The following is a 15,279-nucleotide window of genomic DNA, read 5'->3' as shown; positions in this document are numbered from 1 at the left end:
TTTACGTTTGTGTTTGCGATTTGTTTGGGTTTGGGTTTGAGTTTGGGTTTGGGTTTGAGTTTGATTTTGGGTTTGGGTTTGTGTTTGAGTTTGCTTTTGTGCTTTGATTTTGGTTGGTTGTGGTTAGGGTTAATTTGAAAAGTAATATATTTACTAAACCCGGGAAATGCCAGGTATTTTCTGCTTAATAAACACAAGTTATGGTCCTTTACAGAGGCCGGGACGGCTAGTGAGTTATAAATCTAAGAATCAGCAAAGAATAAATAACAGATACTGAAATTACATGTGGGTGTTGAGTGTTTTACTTTACAATAAATATTTAAAAAATCTAAACTATCCCTTTACCCACAGAGTGACGCGTCTAGTACGGAGTGTCGCATGGGCGTCTAGTGCGGAGTGTCGTATGGTGGCTGTCACTCCTTTTGCTTTGGTCTCGCACAGGTGGCCGTTGCCGTTTATCCATAAGCTTTTACTCCTGTCAGGTGACATTTACTGGAAGACGATACGCCCAGTGATGCCGTGTTAGCTTCAGTTGTTTGATAGTGAGTTTTCTCTCAGAGAAGCTTTTCTGTCCTTAGCTATCGAGGGTATGAACTCGGAACTTTTCGGTTTAGCAACCATGAGCTATACTGACCCGACCATCCCGACCTCAATAGCACTGGTTTATAAAAACCATCTGTAGGAAATTCGGGCAGTTTGTGATAGCAACATCCCTTATTCGGTTTTGTTTATTTTTCATTTATCTACTATAGTTGACACAAACATATTACCCTTTGCTTTTATTAAAAACCATATTAATAAATCACCTTCCTTTCACATCACTAAATTCTACCGATTTTACGTACCTAAAAATATGTTTTTACTGAGAGAAGTGAGGGAACGGGTGTTCGGGGGGAGGGGGAGTCCTTTTTTCCTCCACCACTGCACATTGGAGTCATGTTTCCATGTACCATCTGCCGTCCCAAACAATCATAGAATTAATTGCATGACATTTAATTATCGTGGTGCTTAAATACCCCCCACGAAGCTTAAAGCTCACAGCTGGCAGACCTAGCTGGATTGGTAACCCGGTTGTAAAAACAACAAAAACAGTTAAGCAAAAAAAAAGTAAGTTTATATTCAATATTGTGAATATATTTTGAAAATTCAGTGGCGATTTTAACCATGAGGTTCTTTGTTATTGGACTTCAGAATGCATAAAATATACTTTTTTTTATTAATTACAAGTATATTTACTTATACGTGATAACTTTTTTAAAAAATCACATGACTTAAAACACGTGCGTGCCAAACTGTGTTTTTTTAATTTAAAAGCTCTATTGTGTCAATCTATTATTTATTTTCATAACTTTTTAAGAAAAATATAACAACGTGAATTTACTTGTCATTTTGCATTGTCAACCGATCCTGTACCACAAATCAAGTTTGCACAGATCGGGTCTCTAGATGGTGCTGAAGTTTTTTTTTTTTTTCGAATTTTCAGCCTTGACGGCCATTCAGGACAGACAAAATCTCAAGAAATGAAATTAAATAAAATGTAAAAGTAAAGTTACCTTTTCTAGCTAGGCCCTACATGCAACAGATGAAGTAGAGTTTCAGTAGAGTTTATGTGACCTCAGCCTATCAGCTTCCATTTTACTTAAATGTTATGTTATTTTTTTCTTCGATTTTGCTAGAGTATCAAATAGAATTTAATAATTATAATTAAATAAATTTATGCTATGTAAAAAAATGCCAAGAAAAAAAGCATTTACTTTCTAATCTACATTTTCAGGATTTCACCATGAAGTTATTCCTGCTGATTATAGGCTGCTTTGTTCAGATACTGTTTCCAGTTGATGGTTCCCTAAAGCAACCACTGATGTTGTCACCTCTAATCAGCACACGTCAAATCACGCTGGCGCAGGAGCTAAGTCTTGTAAAAGATGAGAATTCTGTCATACCGACTAGCCACGCTGGGTTCATTACTGTGGACGAGAAACTCGGAAACCATTTGTTTTTCTGGTTCTTTCCTTCAACGTCTGGGGCTGAATCTCCGCTTGTGGTTTGGCTAAATGGGGGCCCGGGTAATCCGTCTACATTGGGGTTGTTATTTGAGAACGGTCCGATTCGTCTTACCAGGGACTGGTACGAGCGTAGCAACATTTCGTGGACACAGACAATGTCAATGTTGTACATAGACAACCCCGTTGGCGTCGGCTTCAGCTATTCAGACAGTGGGAGCGCCGGATATAGGATCGACCAAGATGGCTATTCTAAAGATCTTTATGAGTTTATCGAACAATTTTACATTCTATTTCCTGAATACCAGAAACGAGAGTTATACATTGGCGGAAAGTCTTATGCCGGAAAGTACGTGCCTGCATTCGCTCATTATTTGCATTTAGAAATCGAAGCTGGAAGATCAAATCTTCCTTTAACAGGTATTTATCTTGGAGGTCCATTTTTTGACCCGTATGAGCAAGGTCTTGCGATCTCTGACTATCTACTTGCTGTCGGCTCTATCTCAAGAAAGGAAGCAAATCAGCATAAGATTGTCATCAATGAAATTTTCGACGAATTTGAGCACAATAGGTTAAATGCTACAGACTTTGGTGAATTCTTTTACAGGCTTTTTATTTTAAATAACGATGGATTTGCTTTAGACAATTATTACTCTGGTGAATATCCAAAATACAACAGTCTGATCGAAGTTGTGAATTCAACTTATGTGAGAAATCTTGTCCACGTTGAAAATGCGACGTTCAGCATTTGGAATTCTGAATTTAGAAATCAAATGGTGACAGATTTATTAACCAGCACAAAACCCAAACTAGCCGAACTTGTGGAGAAATACAAAGTTTTGCTCTACACTGGAGACTTTGACGCTCTTGTAAGTCCTGCTATGATTGACGCGGCCCTGCTGTCCATGAAGTGGTCCAGACAGGAAGAATACAACAACGCGACACGTACTTTTTGGTGGGGGGATGATGGCGCGCTGTCTGGGTTCTATTCCAGAACTGGGAACCTCTGCCAGGTTGTCATTAAAGGTGCCGGACATTCAGCGGGCTATGACCAGCCGAAGAGAGCGTATGACATGATGAATTTTTTCATTCAGCAAGGCTGTATCGGCAAGGGATTTACTAAAATCTGATTACATGCCACATAACCTCCTTTGGGACATGTATAATCTGAAATCTGAGAGAGGTCGATTTGTTCGTATTGCCACAGAAAGTCAATACGCCCTTTGATATAGCCACACAGTAGTATTTATCAAGAGTTTTATTTATTATAACATTAAAAAATTACGACTAAAATCATAGCAGCATGTCTATGTTAATGTAAAAATAAATCGTATCCACTGTAAATTCTTGTGTTTTTTTTTTGTGTTATTTCATTTTTAATTGCCTTTAAACCAATGTTCATTTTGAAAGGTGTTCTATCCCTATAACGTGTGATATATTTTTATACACTGCACAAGTCATCGAAACGATTGTCATCGTTAAATGGCGGCTGTTGTGAGGAGGGAAATACCTTTGTTAGGGATGGTGTAGACTAGACCGCTAGCCTTAAAGTCTCGAGTTCGAATCCGGGTTCAAGTTAGACGAACGTCCCTGAATCCACCAAACTCTGATGAGTACCTAGCTCAGGTTGACCACGCTATTCCCGAGTTTGAGAAACGCATGAACTTCACTTCATATGTCCAATGGATCGCTAGGTGTAAATATATCTTTAAATATATTTGTTTTCACCTTACAACTGCCTGAGAATTTTGTCAGTATACACTGGCTAAGGTTTCACTGCCCGTGTAACGTTTAGAATAGTCATTACAACAAGCAGTAAAGAAAACGTCACCCTAGGCGACAGTGTTCAAGATTTTAAATTGGCGATTTAAAACATCCTATAAAAATACTATTTCAATCTCTCACACAAAAAGTTTTTACTTAAATTTTAAAAAAATTCTAAGTGTAGACATTTAAAACAACCACAACAAGTTATTCAACTCATACTGTATTAGATTATTTTGACAGTACATGTGTTCATGTTTTTCGTGTATTTTTTATTGATGAAAATTTGTATCATTTCCAAAATTATTTCTCTTACCAACTCCAGGTTTTTCGATAACTTAATTTCTCGGAAAATATAATTCACCATAGCTTTTTCCTAAAACCAAATTTTGTTAAGTTTATTTCAAAAAGTAATCTTCCTCTTAGAAAGAATTATTGTGATTGAACTGGAATAGGGTGATTTCTAAGGTAGGCTGCGACGCGGAGTTCTTTTTTTTTTGTGTTAAGGGCTCTCTGCCGGGATAGGTCCTTTAAGCTGAGAGCAGTCAAGTTCGTGAAGTCGTCTGGGCAGATTGCAGTTGGTTTTCTCTAGGATCTTCTGCTTAGTCAGCTGACATTCGTGTAGGTCAAAGCCGCACACGCCCCTCTGGCAATGTAGGTACAGCTCTGCCAGGAAGTCGTCGGTCATTTTATTCTCCACTACGCATTTTAGGAATTTTTGATCGTTGTAGATGGAGCTGCACTGGCGAATCGCCTGTTGGAATAGAGTGTTTACAGAATAAGTGATTAGAGATAGATTGCTAGAAAAATAGAAAAGAAATTTAGAATAGGAAACCGAAATCATATGTCGATTCTAAGAAAAATATAACAAGAAACAGATTGTACAATAAAGATTCTTATGGAATTAGATTGTAAGAAGCAATATGATCTAAATACTTTTTTCCTTAGCAACAAAAGGCAAAAGTCTGTATCAATAAGTTGTTTGAAATAATTTTCTGTTAACGCGGGTCGCCTGGCTGGCTATTAATTTAGATCCAAAAACAAATATGAAGAAATATTGTTTATCCGAGTGAGATATACAAACGTGTGACTAAGTATTCGGAGAGATATAAAATGCTGTGCATAATTATATAGATAGTGAGAAATGAAATCTTGAACCTAATTATAGTGAGGAATAAAATTGTTGGCCTAATTATATAGTGAGGTTCAAAAATTAAACCTAATTATATTCAGATATATAAAATCTTGGGCGTATTATATAGGGATCTATAAAATCGTGAGCCTTACTAATATGGTGAGAGAGAAAATAGTGTGGCTATGTATGTTATGTAGTGAGACATAAAATAGTGGGCTTATTTCAATAGTGAGATATAATACATTCAGCTAATTATATGAGATATAAAACCGTGGGCCTAATTACGATCTGGGTTTAAAAATCGTTGGAAAAATCATATAGTGATAAATAAAACTTTCGACTGTTTATATAGTGAGAAATAAAAGTGTTCGTCTAATTATTTAGTGATATATAAAACATTTGGATGTTTATTTTAATGAGTGATAATATTTTGTGTATTACCTTTATCTGCTCTTTTTCGTCTTTACACACATTTTTAAAATCGTTGTACACGGAGTCACAGACTTCAGAGTCAGAGTCTATCTTTCTGCAGGATATTTAGAAAGGGTTTTATGTGTTGCTTTATTAGGTTGGGAGACACACAATGCAGTAATTAAGTATATCATTCTCCATCAATGTATATACATGTATATATATATATATATAAATAAATATATATAAATATATATATATATATATATATATATATATATATATATATATATATATATCCCTCTATATATACCTATATTTGGTGACAGGACAAAATATCACAGGAAAAAAATATATCAGACTAATGTCCTCAAAGACAAATTATCTCCGGACAAAAATATCTCAGATAATTATCTCAACGATCTCTGAGCACTCTCCGCCAAATTTGCAGACGCCATTTAGCACAAGTATGATTGACATAATATGAGGACACGTCCACAATTTTGTGTCATTAATTCTGTATTATTGCTATAATGACAAGTAAGTTGATCGTAGAGTTCAGCGGATGATGAGGGTTGGAAAGAAATGTGGAGGGAAATGGTATAAAATGTTAAGCTTTTACAAAGGCGGGCGTTAGCTAGTAGGGGGGGGGGGGTAAGTAATAAACAGTAGAACTTATTCCTTAGACACTTTCGTTACTTTTGGAAGGGGTGTATGTTGCCATAAAGCTTTAGCGATTTGGTTGAGTTGGAGGGAGTGCACGATTAACAAAAATTTCTAATATATATATATATATATATATATATATATATATATATATATATATATATTACGGGATCGGTATTTGATTATCCTATCCAGTAGTTAATAATAAATCAGTATCCTTTACATCATGATGTGTGTAGCGATCCATGTTTTTACACAACTATATTTTAATGAAGGCTGAATGTTGGAAAGAAATTCGGGAGTGCTCTTAGATTTTGGAAGGGTCTTGTTTGGGGAGGGGTGACCTCCTCCTAGTTTCCTGTGATCTTGATGTTACGACGGATCGTGGACTTACTCGACGTTCGTCATGGTCAGGAACAGAACCCAGTCTTGCATGTCCAACTTTCTCTGCGAGGCCTCCGCTCTAACGCTTTCGCCAGACGGCTCTGCAGACAGTTCACCGTCTTTTATGTCAATCTGGTCTGTAGAGGAAATGGTCAATAAGATAATGAGTGGAATTCTTGTGTCCATGCGGCCAAGGAAAATAAGAAATTATCCCGTATGATTTAAAAATTTTAGCGAATTTTTTTATCAAACAAGTCTGAAAAACCAAAGCCCATAACCAAGTCATGGTTACGATACGAATTGTAATATATTAGAGTACAATCATAACAAAAGCACTAAAGTGCATTTATAGTTTTAGACATAGAATCTTCAACCTTATGAGTACATTAAGTGAAATTATAAACGAAAATGTGCGGAAGTATGTACAAGAGGCAAAGTTCGAATTCCGTGTTCAAGTCAGTAGAACGTCTCTGAGTCCACCCAGCTCTGATAGGTACCTAACTCACGTTTGGGAAAGTTAAGGCGGCACAGCGCTGACCACATTATCCCTTCATATGCTGAGTTCAAGAAACATTAGCTCTGCTTCACCTGCCCAATGGATCGCTAGGAACCTTTACTTTTACTTACGCACCTGAGGCAGGAAGTGATAATTAATTAACAAAAAAATGAATTTTTACTTTCTCGTATACACGAAGTATAGAGAAAGTATTGTAATCGTGCAAAAAAAATCGAGACTTTTGCAAATCTCGACGTTTTACAGCTCACTGATACGGAAAAACATAATTTTGCAATCTTTTCCGTATGTCTGTGTGTCTGTGTGTGTGTATGTCTGTCTGTGTGTAAACACGATTACTTGAGTACCGTTATAGCTTGGTTGATGAAATTTTATTTTTAAGTATTATATCAAAATCGTAGATCCGTATCAACTTTTGGGCGATTTCCGATAGCCGGAAGTGGAACTTTTTCTACTTTGAATTTTCCGAAAGCCTATAAATTCAGTACTATTTCAGGTGGAAGTAAAATAAAATTTCACATGTAAGTAAAAAATCTAATTTTTCTGCCTTCTGTCAAATTTTGAGTAATTTCCGTTGACCGGAAGTGGTAATTTTCACTATTTCCGATTTCTCAAAAACGCATGTGAATTTATAAAGTACTAATAATATTCCGCACTATTATACACATCTTTATTCGGCGTTCGCTTGGTGCGCAATTCTTTTTTCTCTGAGATTCTATTCTATTTTTAAAAGTTTGAGTATTTAAAATGGATTAAAAATCATAACTCTATCAGTGTTGTTTTATATAAGAATATTCGAGAAAGTTTAGGGGAGATCACTCCCGGTTTAGTTAAACAGGCCTAATGTGGTTACTTCACTACTGCTCCCAGTGGTAGAAAATTGGTATAATGTGTCGCTTATGTCCAGAGATATAAACAGTTTCATTTATCCAAGCACATAGTATTAGTAAAAAGGGGCTACTTTTGTACGTGGTCACCATTTTATCAGCCCCATTTGTATGTGTTATGGTATGTGCTTTTTATTTTGAAATTTCCATTCCGATTACATTTACCTATATATTTTAACAAAACTGTATTTTTTTTTAATAACTACTGAATTATGTTAAATTCTTTTCTGAAAGTTATTAACATTTTTGAAAAATAATGTTGAAGCTCAGCCTATACTGATTCTATCAACAATGCAGTGCGTTAACGTGTATTGGTGCAAGTTCCCAAATAAATATCCAACTGGAGATTGGCAAGTTCCGCACACTGACAATTCCATATACGGAAAACTGCGCTCAAAAAAACTTCCGCAAACTAAAAATTCCGCACATGAGAAATTGCGGAAACAGAAACTCCCGCACACTAAAAAGTCTCCAAACAGAAAATTCCGAAGACATTAAAACAAAATTTTCATTAATTAATCAAAATTAATTAACCCCGGACCCCAGTTAATATTTCTAGCATGAGCCGCCCCTGGTCCCAACCTTACCCATCATAGACGAGTCTATATGGAGAACCATGCCCGGAATCTGTGACTGAAATTCTCGGTCACCCTCGGCTGGTCGGAACTTCAACCGGAAACCAAAACCGTTGTCAGCATTGACGAGGACGAAGTTATTTATATCGTCGAAGCTGACGATGATCTTTTGGCGAATAGAAAACAGATTCATGAAAGAGTATACAAAACTAATGAAAGAAGTTTTTGATTATTTTTTTTTACAAACAATTATTTGAATAACAATAAAATTGTTTCAAAATCAACCAATAAAATGACGTATATATAAACATGTATTCAATAAACAGGGGACATAACTTTTTAGTTTCATAAAACTGACTATTAAGTCCCCTACAGTTAGTTTCATAAAACTGACCATTAAATCCTTTGAATTAAGAGTTTCATAAAACTGACTATTAAGTCACCAACAATAAAAGTTTCATAAAACTGACCGTTAAATCCCCTACACTAAAAGCTTCATAAAACTGACCGTTAAATCCCCTACACTAAAAGCTTCATAAAACTGACCGTTAAATCCCCTACACTAAAAGCTTCATAAAACTGACCGTTAAGTCCCCTATAGTGAAAGTTTCGGTGGCTGGATATGACCAATGGGAGTCTTCATCCTGTTTTCTCTTTACCCTGAACTGTTGAAATAGAAAATCTCTCCTTTGAACAAATGTAACCGTGCGAATAGAAGACATTTTTGTACTCTATTTTGATTTAAAAAACAAACCAAAATGATACTCGATAAGTATCTCCTAGTGGCGCTATAGACTAATAGTTTATATCGAATAATTTTAAAGGTTAACAAAACTTTTAAAGTGTTGTTCTCAATAAAAATTAAACTGAATTTCTTAACGCCCCCGCCCAGGTGAAATTGAAAAATATTAAATATAAAATATATACTTTTATTTCTTATTTAAGCCCCTCCCCCCCCCACATCGCCCTATTTTTAAATTTATCTTCCCGGTAGTTTTAAGTCCCCCTCTACCATTTGTGAGTAAAATGAGTGAAAGAAACCCTGATAGTTAAACTTACTTTGTAAACTCCCTTCTCAGCCTTGCCCTCAATCAAAAGTGCCAAGTTGTTATGCGTGTCTGACTCCACGTGGAACCGAACCTCCGCCTTGTTGACGTAATATTTCCCGCCCTTGTAGAGGGCGTTGTCGGCGTATACCTGGTGATTGGAGTGTAGGATGTATACAAGATTAGACACACACTCCCCCCCCCCCATTGTCGGCGTATACCTGGTGATTGGAGTGTAGGATGTATACAAGATTAGACACACACTCCCCCCCCCCCCATTGTCGGCGTATACCTGGTGATTGGAGTGTAGGATGTATACAAGATTAGACACCCCCCCCCAATTGTCGGCGTATACCTGGTGATTAGAGTGTAGGATGTATACAAGATAAGACACACAATCCCCCCCCCCCCATTGTCGGCGTTTACCTGGTGATTGAAGTGTAGAATGTATACAAGATTAAACACACACTTCCCCCCTTGTCGGCATATAGACCTATCGGTTGAATGTATTTTTCAATATGTTTTAAGGTTAATGAACAATTGAACCACCCCTTGTCGACATATAGACCTATCGGTTGAATGTATTTTTCAATATATTGTAAGGTTAATGAACAATTGAACCACCCCTTGTCGACATATAGGCCTATCTTATGAACAGTGTTTCTTCCAGACTTCCAGGGTGGGGGGGGGGGGGTGGCACTTATATTTTCGGGGGTCAGATACTAGTAAAAGTATGTTTACTATATAAAGTATAAAGTCAGTAGACTTTCTTGCTTCCCCCCCCCCCCCCCCCCAAAAAAAAAAGATGCCTGAAAGAAGTAACTCTGCTTTTGAATGCATTTTTGAATGTATTATACGGTTAATGAACTATGTGACCCCAATCTTTTGAATATATTATGGTATGTATTGCAAGATGAGTGTACCCCCATTGACAGCCTATACACCTATCTTTTGAACGTATTATTGAATGTATTTTAACATGATTGGACCCATTATCGGCCTATAGACCTATCTTTTGAATTATCATTCAATGAACTAGACCCCCATTGTCAGCAAATACATTTTGATTGTAATGTAGGAAGAAATAAATAATGAATCACACCCCCCTCTTCCCCCAAATGTCAACATATACACTACTTTTTTATTGTATTATAGCATATAGTATATAGGATGGACTGAACACCTCTTGTCGGTATATACTATACCTGTTGAATGTATTGTGTTATGAATGATAGATTGGAGTCATATTTTTGGCATATACCTGCCAAAAATACTTTAAAATTCAAAGAATAATACAAATAGAGGGGAACTTGAAAGAGTTTTAAAAATGTCACTTCTGTTGGATTTTTGTTAGATAAAATGATTATGACAGTCATAGACTTAACCAGAGGCGTAGCGAGCGGGGGGGGGGGGGGACAGATGTCCCCAGGCGCCGACCTTAGGGGGGCGCCAAAATGGGTTGGAAAAACAAAAATTGAAAGTTTGAGTGGGGTGCAAATTAAAAGTTCGAGGAGGGTGCAAATCGAAAGTTTGTCCCCGGTCGCCGGGAAGGGTCGCTACGCCTCTGGACTTAACCGTAGTTAGATACTAATTTTAAATGTTGTCTGCGTTTTAAATGAAGAAATCCAGCTTTCATACTTCGGCACCTCGGTAAATAAAATTCGTGAAAAATTATAAGAATTGTGAATCTTGTTTCAGACTAATCATACAAGTAAGACGAAGCTAGATTGTGCTGGAAAATATTTGTGCTGTAAGGTCAGAATGATAGCGCGATGCAGTCGTTGTCGCCCAATATGTTACATCAAGCTAGAGAGAAATTCAATAATTTTCTAATTGAGTTTCAGGTGGATGACGCTTTTAAAAAAATCAATACTTTGTGATGTAACAATTAGCAACTGTAACAACGGTGACTCGGGGGATGTAGCACTTGAGAAGATTAACGCTGTTATAGCGATTTTATGATAATGAGAAATACATATCACCATCGTTATCATCATCACATGTTCCCTTCAGTTTCCAATATATATAAAGCAGATGACCTCGGTATATTAAGGGATAGTATGATCATCACTAAGCCCAGCCGCTTTAATAATCCCAAAGTGAGTGATATACTCATGAAAGCTGTGTGGAATAGCATATCGCCTATAAGCTATGGTCAGAGTTTCTTTCTCGTATCTCTTCGGAGGGGTTGGGGGGGGGGGCGGGCGAAGAATGTCTACCGCCCCACGAATAAAATAGAATTTATCTAGAAAAATAAGTTTACTAGTGTCAGCCTTCCCCCCTCCCTCCCCCCCCCCCCCCCACCCACCCCAGAAAAATTTATTCCACACCGCGGAGAAAAAAAATTGAAAGAAACAGAGGCGTTGCGACCCATCCCGGCGCCCTGGGACAAACTCTCAATTTAGCCCACCCCCCCCCTATATTTTTTATGTTTATAATTCAAAACTGCAGCTAAAATGAGCTTTTAATGTATTTTTTTCCAACAGATTTTGGCGCCCCCATGGTCGTAGCCCGGGGACACATGTACCCCCCCACCCCTTTCGCTACGCCTCTGGAAAGAAACAATGGACATGAGTATATTATTGGTGTTAAGCATCGTATCCATGATACATGTACCCCCCCTCCACCTTCACTACGCCTCTGGAAAGAAACAGTGGACATGAGTATATGATTGATGTTAAGCATCGTAACAATTGTTATGGCATGTCTACAGGTGTTGGTTTACCTCCAGCATCTTGTTGTCTGGTGTCTTGTAGTGAAGGATGCGGTACCTGCATGGCGTCATCAGAGAAAACGTTTCGTTTCTCAGGTTCCTGATCTTCGGATCGGCCTCCAGGTAGATCACGCCATCCCCTGCAATGACGACACACCTTATCTATGTATATAATTCCTCTTCATGGAGACCATAGATAACACCACGCAGCTTAGCCACCACCTCATCCCCACCTGTCAGGTGAGCTGTGGTTCACCCCGAATGTTTACAATAGTGGAGCCGTCGAATAAGTGACGGCTATTAGGGGCAGATAATTTAGTTTTTTAAACGATTTGAAACTAAGGGGAGATAATAAGTTCTGCTTGATATTTTCATTGTCGTCTGTAAACGGCTGCTTTCACTGGGCGGGGTGGGGTGGGGGAGGCAGGGGGTGGGGTAGTTTCGAATGCACAAATTATGAATTGTTGAAAATTAGAAAATAAAACAACTAGATAGCGGCATATGCTACGGCGCGGGTCAGCTCATTAAGATAATTTTAATTAGATTTTACATGATTAAATTTAGACTAGAGTAAATGTGCGCGGTTGAGCTCTTTCAGGTTGCTATCTCAATGACGTGATAAAATATTTTTAGTTATATTTTTATACCTAACAGGGCTACAATGGGCCAGTGACGAATCAAGGGGGGGGCTGACAAGGCATTAGGTCGAGGCCCTCGAATTTTAAAAATCCCAAATATTGCTTAATAGTTATGGCAGAATAAACAGTCATAGTTGGAAAATTATCAGCTAGAGGCGTAGAGATTCTTTTGTCTGCCGCTGACGAGAATGGGTGAAGTAGAGTTTTAAAATTATTTTTGAACAAAGGAGTATAAAGAGATTTTGCCGTTGGTGCTTCGGTACTCGTTAGAGCTGAGTGGACTCAAGACATTTATGTTAGCAATCGTATGCTCTATCATTAGATCATTCCGACAGTGATGTTATGTTTAAGCTTCTCACGAAGTCGTACTTCAAAAGCATCTAATTCATCACTACTAAAATAGAAAATAAAAATTCCAACCTCAGTTCTTACTATTAGCTTACCTCAATATTAACTTAACCCTAGTTTATTTGAAGACTGTTTAATCTTTCTAGAGTTTCGACAAAATCGCCTAATTAAAAATAGGGTTTAATAACTATGCGTTTGATATTTATTAGCCATTTCCAGCTGGGTTGGAAAGAGAGTTTACCGAAAGAGCTAATCTTAGAAATAGTAATTGATACAGTTTAAGGTTAAAATTAAATCATGTGTACTATGTTCGGGTACAGGGTTAAAGATTGAAGCTAATGATGGATATAGAGTTAGTCTAAAAATAAAGTTAAACACTACGGTCATCATTTTGTCATTATTAGGATCAGTATTTAGTGTTTCTTCCAGCCTTTTTTCTCCGGGGGGGGGGGGTACTTCGCCGGGGGGGGGGGGGCGGTCAACATTTTCCGGGGGGACGGACACTGGTTAAAGTATATGTTTTCTATATAAATTCCATGTCGTTCGGGGGGGGGGGGGGGCGGTAGACTTTCTTCGGGGGTGGGGGGGGGGGGCTTCGATTATTTCCTTGTCTGGAAGAAAATCCGATTAGGATGAGTAACCATTGTGGCACATGGGTAATCTGTGAACAATCTACTGTAGCAAACATGAACGTGCTTCAAACACGACGACCGATACCTTCTTTAACGCATCCTAGTTTTCCATTTCCCCACAGGGGGGCGGGGCAGACGCAATGCTGTCGGTCTCGGCTGCATCTGACGTCACTCAGACAATGACGTTTGTTGCCACACAACGGTCCAGATTCTGAAAACATGACGTCATGCATCAGGACAAGGTATTTCAATGTTATCTTAATGTTTGTGTTTTGGTTCAATACGGTTTTTAATTTGGATCAGGGGTACTCGTGTGATACTGGAAAAGAATCACTTTGTATGCTAGTTTATATGTGTATATATATATATATATATATATATATATATATATATATATATATATATATATATATATATATATATATATATATTTAAATTTGTGTGTGTGATATAGGCGACACATAGACTACATACAGGAGAAATATATATTCATTTATATATGTGTGAATGTGTGTATTTGTTTTATGAATGCATATATATATATATATATATATATATATATATATATATATATATATATATATATATATATATATATATATATATATACATATGTATGTGACTATATATTGTATATATATATTTTAATTAATTAATTATTTAATAATTTTGTTTATTTATGTAATAATGTACATATATAAGCCTATATAAATATATATATATATATATATATATATATATATATATATATATATATATATATATATATATATATAACTGGTACTTACTTCCTTTGGTTGAGTGAATGTTTCCCTTAGTGCTACCTCTGTCTACAAGACAACAGGCTACCAGCAACAACAATGTAGCCCTCATCATTCTAGGAGCTGGTCGTAATCTGCGTCTTAATCCTCAAAGACGAGCCAGCGAGGTTAATCTGATCGTTTGATGCTACTCGACCGTTAGTGCAGGAGGTTTGTTTGATAAAAAAACACACAAACTAACGAATCGCAAAAATATGGGGTCGTTTTTAAGTGAAATGATTTCACATTTGTAAACCACCACACACACCCCTTCTCCTCCACCCATTATCACTCTTATTATAATAAAGCCAATTGACATATTTTTCACATGTTCATATTATCTGCAATCAACAAACACATGAATTGAAATTCAATAATCACTTCATCCACCTCTTTTGTCAAACATCGTTAAAATAAGCACACACTAAAATAACACAGAGTTTGACTTCATCTATAGATGATCCATTTACCGTAACTTTATCCAGCTCTGTCGACATTGTAGAAAGACAATAGGGCTGGTAAGTAGGTCACCAACCAGTTCTACGGCTCAATAAAACCTGCATGAGCCATAGAACTGGATGGTGACCTGCTTACCAGCCCTATTGTTGATTTTTTTTATTTACAATTTTTATAATAATTTTTAATAATAAAGAAGTCGCGTTAAAAAATTTGTCATTTTTTTAAGGTCTATCAGGTACCGTATTATGTGATGCTTAATTTTTAAGCTTTGATTTTTAGTACGAATATGTAAAACGTGAAATTG

At 36.9% G+C, this 15,279-nt stretch overlaps 2 protein-coding genes across 2 annotated transcripts; one reads left to right on the top strand and one right to left on the bottom strand.

The window, feature by feature from the left end:
- The first annotated feature begins 1,043 nt into the window (after positions 1–1,043).
- LOC131927430 (putative serine carboxypeptidase CPVL) lies at positions 1,044–3,341 on the top strand. Its single transcript, XM_059283131.1, has 2 exons — positions 1,044–1,107; positions 1,775–3,341. The coding sequence occupies exon 2, from the start codon at positions 1,784–1,786 to the stop codon at positions 3,131–3,133; it is 1,350 nt and encodes a 449-aa protein (XP_059139114.1). The 5' UTR covers positions 1,044–1,107; positions 1,775–1,783; the 3' UTR covers positions 3,134–3,341.
- A 631-nt stretch (positions 3,342–3,972) lies between these two features.
- On the bottom strand, positions 3,973–14,679 carry LOC131927427 (uncharacterized). The gene is made up of 9 exons (XM_059283128.1): positions 14,505–14,679; positions 13,802–13,927; positions 12,111–12,238; positions 9,399–9,536; positions 8,924–9,004; positions 8,352–8,505; positions 6,374–6,500; positions 5,344–5,428; positions 3,973–4,521 (listed from the first exon to the last, which is right to left on the bottom strand). Exons 1-9 carry the CDS (start codon positions 14,590–14,592, stop codon positions 4,270–4,272), a joined length of 1,179 nt encoding a protein of 392 aa, XP_059139111.1. The 5' UTR covers positions 14,593–14,679; the 3' UTR covers positions 3,973–4,269.
- Between the last annotated feature and the right edge of the window lie 600 nt (positions 14,680–15,279).

This window comes from Physella acuta, unplaced genomic scaffold (assembly GCF_028476545.2).
Source record: "Physella acuta isolate Inbredline_101_S28 unplaced genomic scaffold, ASM2847654v3 ptg001400l, whole genome shotgun sequence".
Classification (NCBI taxonomy): domain Eukaryota; kingdom Metazoa; phylum Mollusca; class Gastropoda; family Physidae; genus Physella; species Physella acuta.
Note: the sequence above shows the minus strand (reverse complement) of the source record. Positions and strands in the feature narration are given on the sequence as shown.